The 17,794-nt window shown below is 49.5% G+C and overlaps 1 protein-coding gene across 1 annotated transcript in view; it reads right to left on the bottom strand.

Moving 5' to 3' along the window:
* Nucleotides 1-17,794, bottom strand: part of EPS15 (epidermal growth factor receptor pathway substrate 15) — a 792,619-nt gene that overhangs the window by 515,096 nt on the left and 259,729 nt on the right. Inside the window, exon 7 of the mRNA XM_069232684.1 lies at nucleotides 11,235-11,360. Coding sequence (XP_069088785.1) covers nucleotides 11,235-11,360 — 126 coding nt within the window. The remainder of the gene's footprint in view (nucleotides 1-11,234; nucleotides 11,361-17,794) is intronic.

Raw genomic sequence — 17,794 nt, 5'->3', positions numbered from 1 at the left:
CAAAGAAGGACTGCTGACCTGAAAACCCTGCAGAGAAGAAGGAAGACGACAACTGCTTTGGCCCCAGTCCTACAGACCTGTCTCCAACTTCAAAGAACCTGCACCAGCTACGCATCCTGCGGGCCCAGCGACCTCTGCCGACTCAGAGGACTGCCCTGCAACTACAAAGGACCAAGAAACTCCTGTGGACAGCAGACCTGTCCAACCAAGCAACAAGAAACCATCTTTAAAGGGACTCCCACCTCACTCCAGAAGCGCGAGTCCCCACCACCCTGCGCCTGACGCCCCTGGGCCTGTGTCCAGAGAAACCAACAACCCAGATAGGATCCCCAGGTGCCTCCAAAGATGTGTCGAACCTGGGCTAGCCTCTCTGCACCCCCACAACGACGCCTGCAGAGGTAATCCAGAGGACACCCCACTGACCATGACTGCCCGGGACTAAGAAACCTGATGCCTGGAAGAAACACTGCACCCACAGCCCCCAGGCAAGGGACGAACCAACCACCGGTGCAGTAGTGACCAGCAGGCGGCCCTCAACCTTGCCCAGTCAGTGGCTGGCCCGAGAAGCCGCCCTGTGCCCTGTCTGCAACGTCTGAGTGACCCCCGGGTCCCTCTACTAATTTCAATTACAAACCTGACGCCCTGTTTGCCCACTGCACCCGGCCGCCCACGTGCTGCTGAGTGTGTATTTTGTGTGCCTACTTGGCACTCCCCCCAGTGCTCTATTAAACCCCCCTGGTCTGCTCCCAGAGGATGCAGATACTTACCTGCCAGCAGACTGGAAACGGAGCACCCCCTGTCTCTATAGACGCCCATGTTATTTGGGCTCTTCTCCAACCTCTGCACCTGACCGGCCCTGTGTTGCTGGGTGTTTGGGGTTGACTTGAACCCCCAACGGTGGGCTACCTATGCCCCGGAGACTGAACTTTAAGTGCTTTACTTACCTCATTAACCTAACTGTACTTACCTCCCCCAGGAACTGCTGAATTTTGCAGTGCCCACTATTAAAATAGCTTATTGCCATTTTATGCCAAACTGTGTACATTACTGTTTTGATTCAAAGTTCTACCTATAGCTATGCAAAGTACCTTACATTTAATGTACTTGCAAGCAATTTGACTCCTGTGGTTCTAAAATAAATTAAGAAAATACTATTTTTCTATATAAAAACCTATTGGCCTGGAGTTAAGTCATTGAGTGTGTGTTTTCATTTATTGCCTGTGTGTGTACAACAAATGTTTAACACTACCCTCTGATAAGTCTAACTGCTCGACCACACTACCACAAATAGAGCATTAGAATTATCTATTATTGCCTCTGTCAAGCCTCTTGGGGAACCCCTGGACTCGCTTGCACACTATCTCTCACTTTGAGACAATATATACAGAGCCAGCTTCCTACAAGTACCACATGGCGGTGGTGTTGTCAGTGAACACCTGCACCACTTTCCCTTTGAGAGAGGGAAGGAATGCTTTCAATTCAAGTCAGATCGGCCAGAGCTATAGAAAGGTTGATGTGGAGCCCGGAGGGCACTGAAGACCAGAGGCCTCTGATTTCCGCCTCTCCCATGTGGCCAACCCATCCCAAGAGTGACACATCTGTCACTACTGTGGGATATGGTTGGGGAAGGGAGAGTGTAGGAAAGTACCCTCTTTCTTGGCATGGGTACCCCCATTTTCTGCATATTGTCTGTGTGTTTGACTGTGTTCACTGGGATCCTGCTAAACAGGACCCCAGTGATTATGCTCTCTCCTTTCTAACTTGGTAACTTGTACCATTTTCACCCCACATTTGGCATACTGGTGCCCCCATGTAGGTACCCAGGGCATTGCGGCTTAAGGGGATCCCTATGGGCTGCAGCATGTATTATGCCACCCATGGGGAGCCCATGCAAAGTATTCAGCAGGCCTGCCATTGCAGCCTGCGTGAAAAGGGCGCATGCACCCTTTTTCACTACAGGTCATTGCACCAGGTCACTGTAAGTCACCCCAATGGCAGGCCGTCCTAGCCCAGAGGGCACTGTGCAAGTACCTGTGTGTGAGGGTACCATTTTCAATGGACTTCGTGAGTGCGGGGACGCCATTTTATGCATGTACTGGTCATAGGTCACTACCGACGTCCAGCTACATAATGGTAACTCCGAACCTAGGCATGTTTGGTATCAAACATGTCAGAATCATGGCCCAATACTGTTGCCAGTATTGAAAGTATGATTCCATGCACTCTGGGGGCTCCTTAGAGGACCTTCTATGGTCTACTGGGCAGCCCAAGCTGCTGCCACCCCTTAGATAGGTTTCTGGCCTCTTGCTGCTTGAACAGCTCAAGCCCAGGAAGGCAGAACAAAGTATTTCCTTTGGGAGAGGAGGGTAAGACCGTCTCCCTTTGGAAATAGGTGTTACATGGTTTGGGAGGGGTAGCCTCCCCAAGCCAATGGTATGCTTTGAATGGCACATTTGGTGCCCTCTGTGCATAAACCAGTCTTCCCTGGTTCAGGGACCACCAGTCTCTGCTCTGTCGCAAAATTGGACAATGGAAATGGAAGTGGCCACTCCCCTGTCTATCACCACCCCACAGGTGGTGCCCAGAGCTCCTCCAGAGGGTCCCTGGGTTCTGCCATTTTGAATCCAAGGTTGGCAGGGACCCCTGGGAGCATCTGAGTGGCCAGGCAGGTGATGTTAGAGCCCCCTCCTGATAGGTGGTCACCTGGCGAGGTGGCCAATCCCCCTTTCAGGGTTATTTAGGGTCTCTCTCTTGGGTGGGTCCTCGGGATTCAGCTTGCAAGATTCCAGCGGGACTCCTCTGCAACCTTACTTCGACTTCTAGCCACTGGAACCGCAACTGGACCCTTCAAGAAGCGACAATCTGCATTCAAGACGAAGACTCTGCTTGCAACATTGTTTCCATGGCTCCTTCCAGCTTCTGCAACATTTCCCCAGCTTTGCATCCTCGGAGGGTGGCAAGTCTTCAGTCTGCACAAGAAGGAAGAGGGAATCTCCCTTGGAGTGAAGGAGTCATTCACCTGCATACGCAGGCACCATCTGCAACAATGTGGATCTTCTCTCATCCTGAGCTGTGTGGATCCTGCATCAGGGGTGGTGGCCCAGAGTAGTCCTCTTGATCCTCTCTGCCAGCTGTCCAACTTTAGTGGAGTTAAGCCCTTGACTTCTCACGCAGGACAGTACCTCCACGCACTGCGTCTCTTGCAGCTGCCAAGGCTTGTTTGCACCTCCACCCAGGGATCTACAGGCTCTGTGTAGCTCCTGCAATCCTTCATCCGGCGTGGGACGGCGACTGCATCTTCCACAAACTCTTCACCTGCTCCAGGGCTGCATTCCTGAACGTCTGTCTCACCATCGACCAACTCCTGCATCCACAGCTAGGTGGGTATTAGGTCCTACTCCTCCTGGACTCTTCTGTGACTTCTGGACTTGTTCCACTTCATCCACAGGCCTTCCTCTTCAGTAATCTACCGCTTGTTTCTTGCAGTCTTGTCTGGGTGTTGCATTTTCTCAGTTTTTTCCCTTTTGGGTGGTTTGGGGAAAAGTAGTAACATACTCCTTTCTTCCTGGTCGCTGGGGGGTATTGTAGTTATTACCTTTGGGGATTCTCTAGTACCCCCAGCTCCCCTCTACACATTCCACTCACCTAGGTGGGGGTCCTGTGTTCGCATTCCATGTTTTTTAGTATATGGTTTGGGCTCCCCTTGGGGTCACAATTGTCTAATTGCAGTTGCACTGTACTCTATCACTTCCGATGCCTATTGCTGATAACTAGTGTAGATAGTGTGTTACTTACCTCCTATTGGAGGGTTGCCTCTAGTACTTTTTGGTATTGTGTCACTATAATGAAGTACCTTTATTTTTGCAACACTGAGTGTTTTCTTTCATGTGTGTGAGTGCTGTGTGGCTACAGTGGTACTGAATGAGCTTTGCATGTCTCCTAGATAAGCCTTGGCTGTCCATACACAGCTACCTCTAGAGAGCCTGGCTTCTAGACACTGCCTACATTTCACTGATCTGCCGTTGACCCAATCTGGAATTGACAACCACCACTGCACATCTTTCGCAGTTCCCTCCGAGATCTGAACCATGTTGGAGAGATTCCCCTGATGCTGCGCCCACCGGAACTTCAGGTCCCGCTGCAGAGCCTGCATATGCCATCTGGCATGTTGGACCAGTAGGATGCAGGAGGCCATGAGGCCCAGCAGGCTCAGAGTCATTCTCACTGAAATCCAGGATAGAGGCTCAAACATCAATATCATAGCACCAATACCCTGGACTTGCTTTTTGGGAGGATAAGCCAGAAACTGCACTCTGTCCAGAACAGCTCTGCTGAAAGGGAACCCCTAAAAGGGAGTCAGATGTGACTTCAGCACGTTTATAGTGAACCATGGCAAATGCAGAAGGTTAGCTGTAGTCTGGAGGTGGGAGATTACTTTTAGGGGCATGTACGCCTTCAACAGCCAATCGTCGCGGTAGGGGGAAGACTAGAACCCCTACCCTACGCAGATGGGCTGCAACCCCTCCCATCACTTTCGTGAACACCCGAGGGGTGCTGGTAAGGCCAAAGGGGAGCATGGTGAACAGAAAGTGCTTGTGACCTACCACAAATCATAGGTAACGCCTGTGGGCCGGAAAGGCAGGAAATATGTGTCCTGCAAGTTCAACGCTACCATCCAGTCTCCAGGGTCCACAGCAGAAATAAACTGAGCTAGGGTTGGCATTTTGAAGTTCTTCATGAGGAAGAGATTGAGGATCCAAAGGTCTAGGCTAGTGAGAAGGCCCTTGTCCTTTTTGGGCACCAGAAAGTAGCAGGAATTGCAACCACGACCTACTTTTGACGCAGGGACCCTTTTAATGGCTCCCTTGGCCAGGAGAGCCTTGACCTCATCGCAGAGAAGTGCCAAATGATCCTCCAACAGATGATCAAATTGTGGCGGCATGGTTGGAGGGGAAGTCTTGAAGGGGAGGTGTAAGGAAATGGCTCCCTGTTGCATTACCGCCCCCCCCACTTTTTTCCTGATACTGATGCTGACTTGACTGAGAAGTGTGCTGGGACCCTGCTAACCAGGCCCCAGCACCAGTGTTCTTTCACCTAAAATGTTACATTGTTTCCACAATTGAAACACCCCTGGAACACAGATAACTCCCTTGTAAAAGGTACCAGTGGTACCAAGGGCCCTGTGACCAGGGAAGGTCACTAAGGGCTGCAGCATATGTTGTGCCACCCTAAGGGACCCCTCACCTAACACATGCACACTGCCATTGCAGATTGTGTGTGTCGGTGGGGAGAAAAAGGCAAAGTCGTCATGGCATCCCCCTCAAGATGCCATGCACACAAAATACTGCCTGTGGCATAGGTAAGCCGCCCCTCTAGCAGGCCTTGCAGCCCTAAGGCAGGGTGCACTATACCACAGGTGAGGGCATAGCTGCATGAGCAATATGCCCCTACAGTGTAAGTCTATTCTTAGACATTGTAAGTACAGTGTGGCCATATTAAGTATATGGTCTGTGAGTTTGTCAAAAACGAACTCCACAGCTCCATAACGGCTACACTGAATACTGGGAAGTTTGGTATCAAACTTCTCAGAATAATAAACCCACACTGATGCCAGTGTTGGATTTATTAAAAAATGCACACAGAGGGCATCTTAGAGATGCCCCGTGTATTTTACCCAATTGTTCAGTGCAGGACTGACTGGTCTGTGCCGGCCTGTTGCTAAGAGACAAGTTTCTGACCCCATGTGGTGAGGGCCTTTGTGCTTTCTGAGGACAGAAACAAAAGCCTGCTCTGGGTGGAGGTGCTTCACACCTCCCCCTGCAGGAACTGTAACACCTAGTAGTGAGCCTAAAAGGCTCAGGCTTCGTGTTACAATGACTCAGGGCACTCCAGCTAGTGGAGATGCCCGCCTCCTGGACACAGGCCCCACTTTTGGCGGCAAGTCCAGGGGAGATAATGAGAAAAACAAGGACACCAGGGGCTGTCCTGACACCAGTCAGGACAGCCCCTAAGGTGTCCTGAGCTGAGGTGACCCCTGCCTTTAGAAATCCTCCATCTTGATTTTGGAGGATTCCCCCAATAAGAATAGGAATGTGTCCCCCTCCCCTCAGGGAGGAGGCACAAAGAGGGTGTAGCCACCCTCAAGGACAGTAGCCATTGGCTACTGCCCTCCCAGACCTAAATACACCCCTAAATTCAGTATTTAGGGGCTACCCAGAACCTAGGAAACTAGATTCCTGCAACCTGAAGACGAAGAAGGACTGCTGACCTGAAGCCTTGCAGAGAAGGAGACACCAACTGCTTTGGCCCCAGCCCTACCGGCCTGTCTCCCCACTTCGAGAAAAACTGCAACAGCGACGCACTCCCCAGGGTCCAGCGACCTCTGAAGCCTCAGAGGACTACCCTGCATCTAAAAGGACCAAGAAACTCCAGAGGACAGCGGCCCTGTTCCACAAAGACTGCAACTTTGCAACAAAGAAGCAACTTTTAAAGACCACACATTTCCCGCTGGAAGCGGGAGACTTTCCACTCTGCACCCGACGCCCCCGGCTCGACCTGTGGAAAACAAACTCTACCGGGAGGACTCCCCAGCGACTGCGAGCCCGTGAGTAGCTAGAGTTGACCCCCCTGAGCCCACAGTGACGCCTGCAGAGGGAATCCAGAGGCTCCCCCTGACCGCGACTGCCTGCTTCAAGGAACCCGACGCCTGGTAAAGACACTGCACCTGCAGCCCCCAGGACCTGAAGGAACCGAACTCCAGTGCAGGAGCGACCCCCAGGTGGCCCTCTTCCTAGCCCAGGTGGTGGCTACCCCGTGGAGCGCCCCCTTTGCCTGCATCGCTGAAGAGACCCCTGGGTCTCCCATTGAAACCTATTGAAAACCAGACGCCTGTTTGCACTCTGCACCCGGCCGCCCCTGTACCACTGAGGGTGTACTTTCTGTGCCTGCTTGTGCCCCCCCCCGGTGCCCTACAAAACCCCCCTGGTCTGCTCTCTGAAGTCACGGGTACTTACCTGCTGGCAGACTGGAACCGGGGCACCCCTACTTCCATTGAAGCCAATGTGTTTTGGGCACCACTTTGACCTCTGCACCTGACCGGCCCTGAGCTGCTGGTGTGGTAACTTTGGGGTGGCCTTGAACCCCCAACGGTTGGCTACCTTGGACCCAACTTTGAATCCTGTAATTGCTTTACTTACCTGTGAACCTAACATATACTTACCTCCCCCAGGAGCTGTTGATTTTTGCACTGTGTCCATTTTTAAAATAGCTTATTGCCATTTTTGCCAAAACTGTACATGCTATTGTGATGATTCAAGGTTAAGATACCCGAGTGAAATACCTTTCATTTAAAGTATTGTTTGTAAATCTTGAACCTGTCGTTCTTAAAATAAACTAAGAAAATATATTTTTCTATATAAAAACCTATTGGCCTGGAGTAAGTCTGAGTGTGTGTTCCTCATTTATTGCCTGTGTGTGTACAACAAATGCTTAACACTACCCTCTGATAAGCCTACTGCTCGACCACACTACCACAAAATAGAGCATCAGAATTATCTCTTTTTGCCACTATCTTACCTCTAAGGGGAACCCTTGGACTCTGTGCACACTATTTTTTTACTTTGAAATAGTACATACAGAGCCAACTTCCTACAGGAGGGAGTATCCCCTTCGGACGATTTGTAAAACCCACCTGTCCATGGTAATGGATTCCCAGGGGGGCAGGTGATAATGAATCCTGCCGTCAACTGGTCCCGGATGTTATGACGGACTAGAAAGGTTTGGAGGCAGCGAAGGGGGGCAGGGGTTGACTGGGCCGCTATCGGACTCCCTGATCCACGAGCTCATTGGATCCCACGTCTGCAGCCACGTAGGGGCTGTACAGCATGCGCGGGTCAGTGGCCAGGTGGAAATGAACGAGGTTGGGAGCCCGTTCCGTAGCCACAAAAAGGAGTGAAAGGTGGACTAATGGGGACAACGGGCGGCTGCGAGGTCAAGGGACCGAGCTGTAGCCAGGGAATCCTTACAGCGCTTGAGCGCTGGGTACGCCTTGTCTCCGATGAGACAGGTGCCATCAAAGATCATGTCCATCAAAGATTGCTGGACATCCCCCAAAAAGCCAGACTTCCTCAACCAGGCGTGGCATCCCAATGCCACTGTTGATGCAACCGATCTGCCCAGTGAGTTGGTAGTATCCAGTCCACAACGTATCATGAACTTGGCTGCGTCTCTCACATCTGTCACGACTGGGGAGAGAGCGTTCGGGCCTCCTCCGGAACTTGAGGCAGCACATGCGCAACCGTATCCCAGAGAGTATGGGAATAGCGGCCCAAAAGACACGCAGTGTTCATGGACTGCAGGACTAAACCGGCAGAAAAAAACATCTTCCCCAAGGTGTCCAGTCTTTTTGATTCCCTGTCCAGGGGAGCGGTAGGGAATGTGCCAGAGGATGACTAAGCCTGGATGACAAGGCTCTCAGGCATAGGGTCAGGAATTTCGTGTTATTCGGCGAAGGCCGATGGCGGCTGGCAATCATCCTATTCACAGGAGCCCCTGTGCTGGGTCTGGACCAGGTCCCCAGTAGGACATCCTTAAGTACTTCATTGAAGGGAAAGAGGGGCTCCGAGTTGGAGGCCCCATGCTAAAGCACTTCAGTCAGGAGGTTAGTTCTGACCTGCACAGAAGGAAGCTTGAGGTCCAAAACCTCAGCAGCCCTTCTCACCACCATAGAATATGATGCTCCCTCCTCCCTAGCCACGGTAGGGGGAAAAAGCATGCCATCGTCAGGGAAGGTGTCCAACATACTAGCATCACCCAAATCCTGTACTCAGTCCATGTCAGGGTCAAGCTGGTATTCTAAAGGTTACAGCAACCCCTCTACACTATCCCCGTATCCATACCCATAGCAATAGGAGTCAGGATCAACCCTGGGCCCAGGAGAGTCCATGGAAAATGGAATCTGCATCAAACAACGTAGTTTCCGGTTTGGGGTCGTCAGGGATAAGTATAGAGTCGACGATGATTGTGGGCCCAACCGGCACCGTGAGCATCAACATCTGACCCGATGCCAGGGAAGGTCGCGTTGGCACAACTGGTGCTGACACAGATCAGGAAGCGGATCCTGAGGTGCCCTCCGCAGTCGGGGCTGAAACTGTTGACTTGAAACCCGAGGGGGCCATCACCGACTCCCCTGAGACTGAAGGCGCAGAGAGTGGGTTGGCCTGCCCAAATATGAGGTACATGGCCTCATAATTTTTTTTAAGTTGGGCAGGGGTGGCACCAGCTCCCGGAAAGTCAGGGAGGTACAGAGCAGACTGAGATGGAGGCTCCGAAGACGGAGGCCTAGAGCGTCAACGCTCTTCCCACATCACGTTGTGCGAGCGACGGGGCAAAGCTGAAGAACATTTCGTCTTTTTCGATGATGACTTCTTACCTGAATGGCCAGAAGAATTGGACGAAGATGAATGGTGATGACTCTGCAACCGGTTGGTCTCCAGACCTTTCTCTCAAACGGAGTAGAGTGTTGTGCCGCCATGAGCTTTAGAGACCTCTCCCTTAAAGCTTTCGGGGTTCATGACCCGACTGCCTGAGCACGATTTTGGGTTGTGGTCGCACTGCAGACACCAGAGGCACACGAGGTGCGGGTCACCCATATCATGCAAGGACAGGGGTTGCAGGGCTTGAATCCAGTCTTACGGGACATCCCTCGACGCAAACCAAAAATCGTCGAAAACTAACTCAACAAAAATGTCATAGTTAGTAAAAAAAAAATGACTGGGGTAGCGCTTCTCTGGATCTGCACATAGGTTAGCGCGGAAAAAAAAATAACTGACGTCAGCGCACCGAGGTGGCGCCTATAGGCGACCGTGGGGTCATCACGGTGACCACAATGCCAACGACGTCCACAGAGTTGACCGGCGCCACCTAACGGCGTTCAGGGGTACTGCTCGAAGAAAAATCTCCAGATCCAGTCTGACGCCTGGGGGAAATTTTAAGGTAAGTAATCTGCAACTGAAGTCTATATCAGATACCTCTATCCTGACCCCTTATCTCATTTTTCACTGTTCTTTATCCTCCACAGCAGCAAGCTGATAAACAAAATGGCAGCTGCAACTTTTCTCAGTTTGCGGTCAGCCAGCCAATCAGGGCCTTTCTTCGGGGTGCGGATTCATAAACCTGCCGCAGTGGATCTACATTCCTAGATATCTCTTTTTCTTTTTCCTTTAATATCTCTAAGACTACTGAACGGATTTATACCAAATCATGGAAAGCACAATCTGCACACCTAAATCTACCTATCTGCCAAATTTGGTGTAATTCCATTCTGCGGTTCAGGCTGTAGTCATGTCTAAAGGCACTATGAGAAAATGCATGGGGAAAACGCAATTTGGGACCACCCTTTTTCTCGGCCCCCGCTTGATGGATCACCCCAAAACTTTCAAGTCAGCAGCTGAACCGACTGTCATATTAGTTTTGAAAATTTTGTGAAGATTCGTCAAGTGGTACTAAATTTATTGGCAAAACAAAAAAATGCTTTTCCTAGGGAAACTGTCTGCTTCCAGTGCAGTTGTGTTTCACTTTGCATAATTTTCGAAGCTTTGCCCCAACACTTTCCTTAATAGAGTATTTTTATCAAGAAAACAACAACATGAAGCAGATCTCCCCTTCCTTTTGTAATGTTCATCATGATGACTGTTGCCTAACTCCAAGGCTTGGCACTTGCCTGCAGCTAACCTCCCCTTCTCCAGTTCACTTGGAATTCAATGACCGGTCCTCTCATCAACTGCATCCTGGCACTCCTTCAATACTATATCTTCGGCAATATCACATACAAACATTTCACATTCATACGCATAAGATAAGATGGAGAATGGGTCCACAATGCTTTGGTGGGAAACCTATGTCCAGTGTACCCACAAGACGCATGTAAAGCGCTAGAGTACAGAAAGGCCATTTTGTTTGAATGGTTAGAAATGAAAACATCTGGTTGATTTACTAGATAAATGATAAAGTGAATGGACAGTAAAGCATCGGGCATTTTACAAGATTATAGTAATTTAGAGTAACTAAAGCGGCTGGAAATGCCCCTTTTTGAGGTTGTGGTGCGATTATGGCCTAACAGCAGAACAATTGCTTTCAGGCCTCAATTTCTGACATGACATCTCATTGCCCCACTCAACAGAGATTAAACTTTTTCTATTGCTGAAGGAACCCATAGTTAATACAACAATCCTTACTCTTCCGAGGACATCCACTGGGAGCTTGGAGTTTAGCAGCACAGGCTTTACTTTATCACCAGAGAGAAATCCGTTCACAGGGCTCAGGCTGTCAAAGATGACATCATATTTGGTCTTTTCTTCCACCTGCGATGACAGGAACATTAAAAACAAAAATTTCAATGCACTAGGTATTTGCTTTATAATTTAAAATAAGTAAACAATCTGCACAGTATTTAACAAGGGTAGGCAGCTGGCTCTGTATATACTATGTCAAAAAGAGATATAGTGTGCACAGAGTCCAGGGATTCCCCAGAGGGTTAACAGAGGTTGAAATAGATAATACTAATGCTCTATTTGTGGTAGTGTGGTCGAGCAGTTGGGCTTATCAGAGGGTAGTGTTAAGCATTTGTTGCACACACACACAAGCAATAGAATAAACACACAATCCATGACTTAACTCCAGACCAACAGGATTTTATATAGAAAAATATATTTTTGTTACTTTATTACTAGAACCCCAAGATTCAGTTCAGAAGTAAATACTGTTGCAGGTAAATACTTAACGTAGACATCAATGTAACTCTGCTTCACTTTAGTCAAGTAAACAGTTTTCAATAAAACAGAAAATATCCATTTTTAAAGTGGGCACAGTGCATTTTCTTAACAGTTCCTGGAGGCATAAAATAAAGCACAGTTTTAAAGGTAAGTACACAACTTACAGTTCCAGTCTCCAGGGTATAGGTAGTCCACAGCTGGGGGTTCAAGTTAATCCCAAACACCTATCACCAGCAACACGGGGCAGGTCAAGTGCAGAGGTCAAAGTTGAGCAACTTTAACAAGAGCTCCTATGAAGACAGGGGGTACTCTGAATTCGGTCTACCAGCAGGTAAGTACCCGTGGCTCGGAGGGCAGACCTGGGGGGTTTAGAAGAGCACTGGAGGGGCCACAAGTAGGCACCAAACACACACCCTCAGCGGCACAGGGGCGGCTGGGTGCAAACAGGACATCGAGCTTCCAATGCTGGTCTATGAGGGGGTCCAGGGGGTCTCTCAGAGGCTGCAGACGAGGTCCGGGAGGGGGGGAGGGTCTCAGGCACACCACCGGCCGGACATGGAAGAAGGCCGCCTGTTGATCATTGCTGCACCGGGTGTCGGTTTCTCCGAGGCCTAGGGCTTCCGGGTGCCGTGGGCCCTTTGGTGTCAGATATTTTCGTCTGGGGCTTTCGCGGCCAGGGGGATCCTCGGGATTCCCTCTGCAGGCGTCGTCACGTAGGGGTCAACCCAGGGTGAGCACTTGCTCTGGATCGCCTGGGGACCCTCTCCAGGTGGGTGGACCACCTGGACACTTGTTGTGGGCATCAAATGCAGAGTGGTCAGGACTCACGTTTCTGGAATGAGTTGGGAGTTCTTTAGAAGAGGTTCCTTCTTCTTTGGACAGGGCCACTGTCCACGGGAGCTCTTGATCCTTTGTGATGCAGGCAGCCATATGGAGGTTTTACAGAGGTCGCTAGACCTCCAGGACGCGTCACCTGTCTTGTGCAGGTTCTTTGAAGCAGGAGACACACCAGTAGGGCTGGGGCCAAGTCAGTTGTTGTCTCCTTTCCTTCTCTGCTGGGGTTTCAGCTAAGCAGTCCTCCTCCTTGTGAGGTCATCAGGAATCTGGTGAGTTGGGTTCAGGGAAGCCCTTAAATACAAGATTTAGGGGAGTTACAGGGGTCAGAGAGCAGTACGGTTCCAGAGGATGGCTACACCCTCCTGGTGTCCACTCCCTTTTGTTGAGATGGGGGGGGGGGGGGGGGGACCCATTCCTATCCCTATTGTCCCCTGTCCTCCAAACCAAGATGGAGGATTCTGCAGGGAGGGGTCACTTCAGCTCTGGACACATTAGGGGTGGTTCCATCTGAAGTGGTCACTCCCCCTTGTTTTTCTTAAGTTTTCCACCAAACTGGCCGCCAAAAGTGGGGGCTTGTCCGGTGGGGCGGGCATCTCCACTAGCTGGAGTGCCCTGGGGCACTGTAACACCAGGCCTGAGCCTTGAAGGCTCACCACCAGGTGTTACAGTTCCAGCAGGGGGGAGGTGTGAAGCGCCTCCACCCAGAGCAGGCTTTGTTTCTGGCCTCAGAGGGCACAAGGGCCCTCACCCCATGGGGTCAGAAACTCATCTGCTAGTGGCAGGCTGGCACAGACCAGTCAGTCCTACACTAGAGGATTGGGTAAAACACAGAGGGCCTCTCTAAGATGCCAACTTTGTGCATTTTGTAATAAACCCCACACTGGCAACAGTGGGAGTTCATTGTGCTGAGAAGTTTGATACCAAGCTTCCCAGTATTCAGTGACGCCATTATGGAGCTGTGGAGTTCGAAATGTCAAACTCCCAGACCATATACTTAATATGGCCACACTGCACTTACAATGTCTAAGATTGGACTTAGCTGCTTGAGCAATATGCCCCTACAGTGTCTATGTCCTCACCTGTGGTATACTGCACCCAGCCTTAGGGCTGTAATACCTGCTAGAGGGGTGACTTACCTATGCCACAGGCAGTGTTTTGTGGGCATGGCACCCTGAGGGGGGAGGCCATGTCGACTTTCCCTTTTTCTCCCCACCAACACACACAATCTGCAAAGGCAGTGTGCATGTGTTAGGTGAGGAGTTCCTTAGGGTGGCACAATACATGCTGTAGCCCTCAGGGATCCTTCCTGGTCACAGGGCCCTTGGTACCACTGGTACCTTTTACAAGGGACTTATCTGTGTGCCAGAGGTGTGCCAATTGTGGAAACAATGGTACATTTTTAGGGAAAGAAAACTCGTGCTGGGGCCTGTTTAGCAGGATCCCAGCACACTCTCAGTCAAGCCAGCATCAATATCAGGCAAAAAGTGTGTGTGTGTGTGGGGGGGGGGGGGGACCAAGTGCCAGTTTCCTACAACAAGAAACCAAATTTTTGCAAACAATCGCTACTGTTTTACACAAGGATGAAAACTAAATTGACACGTCAACTTTCACAGAGAATCGAATGTCCCTTTCTTTATCACAGGAATAAGATTAACCAGTGTTTTAAAATCTAGAATGTTATGCCTTCTGATGTTTATCCTAGTATATTGGTGAATAAATAAATAAATGGATCTCCGAGGCATACTGTCTCGTGGATTACTCTGGTAAGAATAGGAGGTTTAGGAGCATTCACAATTTCCTAACTGGTAAGCCACGATTCTTCACCGAAAATACGCGCAACGGCACAGAGAGGTGGTCCACTGTGCTTTGAGATGTATTACGGTGGGAGCATCAGAAGAACCACTTCATCCAAGCCTGCAGGAGTCAATGTACAAGTTGCTTGTGTCCCAGATGGGGGTGCTACTGCCTAGAAGCCATGTATCTTGAATAGTTTTAGGTGACTTACATTAAGAATGTTTGGCAGCCCTGGAAGAGAGCCACAGCCAATGCAAAGAAGATTTGCCCTGGAAGAGAGGGGGTCCAAGCTGGGTCTGGAACCCACAGAAGATGGTGGCAGCAGAGCGCTAACTGGAGGTCCTGACAGGGAAGCCCTTTATGTCAGACTTCCTGAAGGGATTGTCCCTAGTTTTGTCCAGGGGGAGGACACTGAAAAGTGCTAGCCTCCTATGAGAGAGCTCTCAGGATGAGGAAGAAAATAAGTTACTTACCTGTAACTGTAGTTCTCCAGTATTGGAATCTTTCATAGATTCACATGCTTGAATCCTTCCCCGTCGTCGAGATGGGCGCCCCTGGTACATCAAAACAGCTATGCATGTAGGCTACTGCAAAGAAGAAAAGGCCTAAGCCTTCACCTTAGTAGCCTATCCTCATCATTATGAGCAAAAGGCAACAAGGCCCAGCCAATCAGGCCTCCCCTCCCTCTAGAACCCTCCTGAGAAGAGCTCCCTTCCCTCAGATTTTTTCAAGCACGAGTATTAGAGTATCTGAAGAAGACAGAAGGTGAGCTTCCCAGGGGAGGGTCGCATGTGAATCTATGAAAGATTCCAATACTGGAGAACTACAGTTACAGGTAACTTATTTTCTTACTCCAGTATTGGAACTTTCATAGATTCACATGCTTGAATCAGAATAGCAAGCAGTAATAAAGCACATTGTATAACATTAAACCATACGTATAGTTATTGATACATGCACACACAAATGCATCTATATATATACACATATATAAATACACACATATATATTTACACACACACACACACACATATATACATACACACATATATATATATATATATATATAAACACACATACATATCTTGGAACATCTATATATCAGTAAAATCTTACGGTACGTTAAAACAGGCAAATTATGAATATGAGAGCCGTAGAGGAAGAAAAACAAACGTATGCAATGTGCACAAATTAGACTGGGCTGGCGGGATAAGGAATAAATAACTTACAACAGCTCACCACTACTGGAAAAGATGTCGCAACACCGCCTGTCCTACCGCCATATCTCCTTGCTGAGTTTCCTCCAAACATAATGTCTTGCGAAAGTATGCAGACTTCCATGTGGCTGCCCTGCAGAGGTCCTGAATGGGCACTCCAGCAAAAAGTGCCACGGATGCAGCCATTTTCCTTGTAGAATGTGCCCGCGGTGGATTCTGCAAAGGTTTTCCTGCTGATGTATGACAATAGTTAATAGCAGAGGCTATCCACCTCGCAATTCCTTGTTTAGATAAAGCTCGCCCCTTGCATGGAGCACTGAAAGCCACAAAAAGCTGGTTAGACTGTCTAAACTGCTTAGTTCTGTCCAGGTAAAACTTCAGGCACCTCTGAACATCCAGAGTGTAGAGCCTGTTCTGCAGGCGTCGATGAGTTAGGAAAGTATGTCTTCAGTATCACAGATTGATTTATATGAAAATCGGATGGCACCTTAGGTATGAATTTTGGGTTTGTTCGCAAAATTACTCTATTCTTTTTTAATTGTAAGAAAGGATCCTGGATCGTGAATGCCTGAATCTCACTTACTCTTCTAGCCGAGGTGAGAGCGAGCAGAAGAGATACTTTCCAGGATAGGAACTTTATATCCGCCTTGTGGATTGGCTCAAACGGTGGTTTCATTAATTGAGACAAGACCAAATTAAGGTGCCATGAAGGAGGTGGAGGCCGCACCGGAGGGAAGGACCTGAACAGACCCTTCAGAAACAGTTTTATGACTCTCGCCGACAACAGGGGAAGCTCGTTCGCCAAACGCCTATAATGAGAAATTGCTGCCAGGTGAACTTTAATTGAAGAAATTGCCAAACCCGATTTGGTCAGGAGCAGAAGATAAGGTAAAATCTGCTGCGGCGATGACAAAAAGGGGTGCACCTGGACCCTAGCACACCAAGAGCATAATCTCTTCCACTTCAGACGATAACATTTGTTGGTACTCTCAGCCACAGATCTGGCAAGAATGGCCCTGCAATCTGAAGGCAAATCTAGATGCGCAAACTAATGGTGTTCAGGAGCCAGGCCGTCAAGTGAAGTGAAACCGGATCTGGGTGGAGAACTTGGCCCTCGTTCATTGTAGGTAGGGAGGGTATAGCTAGTAGAGGGATGCTGCGGCTCTGCAAGAGGTGAAGGAGTTCTGAATACCAAAACTGACAAGGCCATGCCGGAGCAATCAGAAGGAGCTTGCAGTGTTCGATCTTTATCTTCGCCAGAACCCTTGGAATCAGGGGAATGGGATGAAAAGCGTAGGCATAAATTCCTGACCATGCCATGGAAAACGCATTCCCCCAAGAGCCCCGATGTGGATCCCGACTTGCGAAGAAGTGGCATTTCGCATTCTGCGGGGTGGCGAAGAGATCTAAGTTTGGTTTCTCCCATCGGGCGAAAACCTGATCCAAGACTTCCTGGTCCAATTCCCACTCGTGGTTGGACGACCGTGATCTGCTCAGGGAATCCGCAATGACACTCTGTATACCTGGGACGTGTTCCACTCGAATACTTATTTTGTGGCTGATAGACCATTCCCAAATGCGCTGAGATTCTCTCGATAAGAGTAGAGACCTGGTTCCTCCCTGCTTGTTTATGTAACGCATTGTCGTGTTGTCCGTCCGGATGAGAACCGAGGAACCTTTTATTTAAGGGAGAAAAGCGCCCATCGCTAGTCGAACAGCCTTCAATTTGAGGTAATTGATATGAAAGACTTTCTGATGGGGCTTCCATTTGCTTCTTACTTGCAGGTGTTGGAGGAAAGCAGCCCATCCTTCGAGAGAAGCGTCTGTAGTTATCACCCAAGATGCTTGCAGGGGGAGAAAAGAAAGCCCCTTCGCTAAGTGAGACTCCTGAGTTCACCAAGCTAGAGAGGATAATGGGCCTGGTTATCCTGATGATATCATTGAAAGACCCAATGGCTTGTGCCCATTGAAGATCTAACTGCTCCTGGAGGGGTCTCATTCTTAGCCGACAGAAAGGTACCAGAGGAATGCAGGAGGACATCATCCCTATCAGTGACTTGAATAGGCGAACTGAAACGTAATTTCTTTTTTGTAAACGCTTCGCGAGGGAGATGAGCTTTCTCTGTCTGTCCTCTGTAGGGGCTGCCTTGTTGGTGGAAGTGTCCAGTACTGCCC

This window comes from Pleurodeles waltl, chromosome 4_2 (genome assembly GCF_031143425.1).
Source record: "Pleurodeles waltl isolate 20211129_DDA chromosome 4_2, aPleWal1.hap1.20221129, whole genome shotgun sequence".
Classification (NCBI taxonomy): Eukaryota; Metazoa; Chordata; class Amphibia; order Caudata; family Salamandridae; genus Pleurodeles; species Pleurodeles waltl.
The sequence above is the reverse complement of the archived record's forward strand: the minus strand, read 5'-3'. Positions and strand labels throughout refer to the sequence as shown.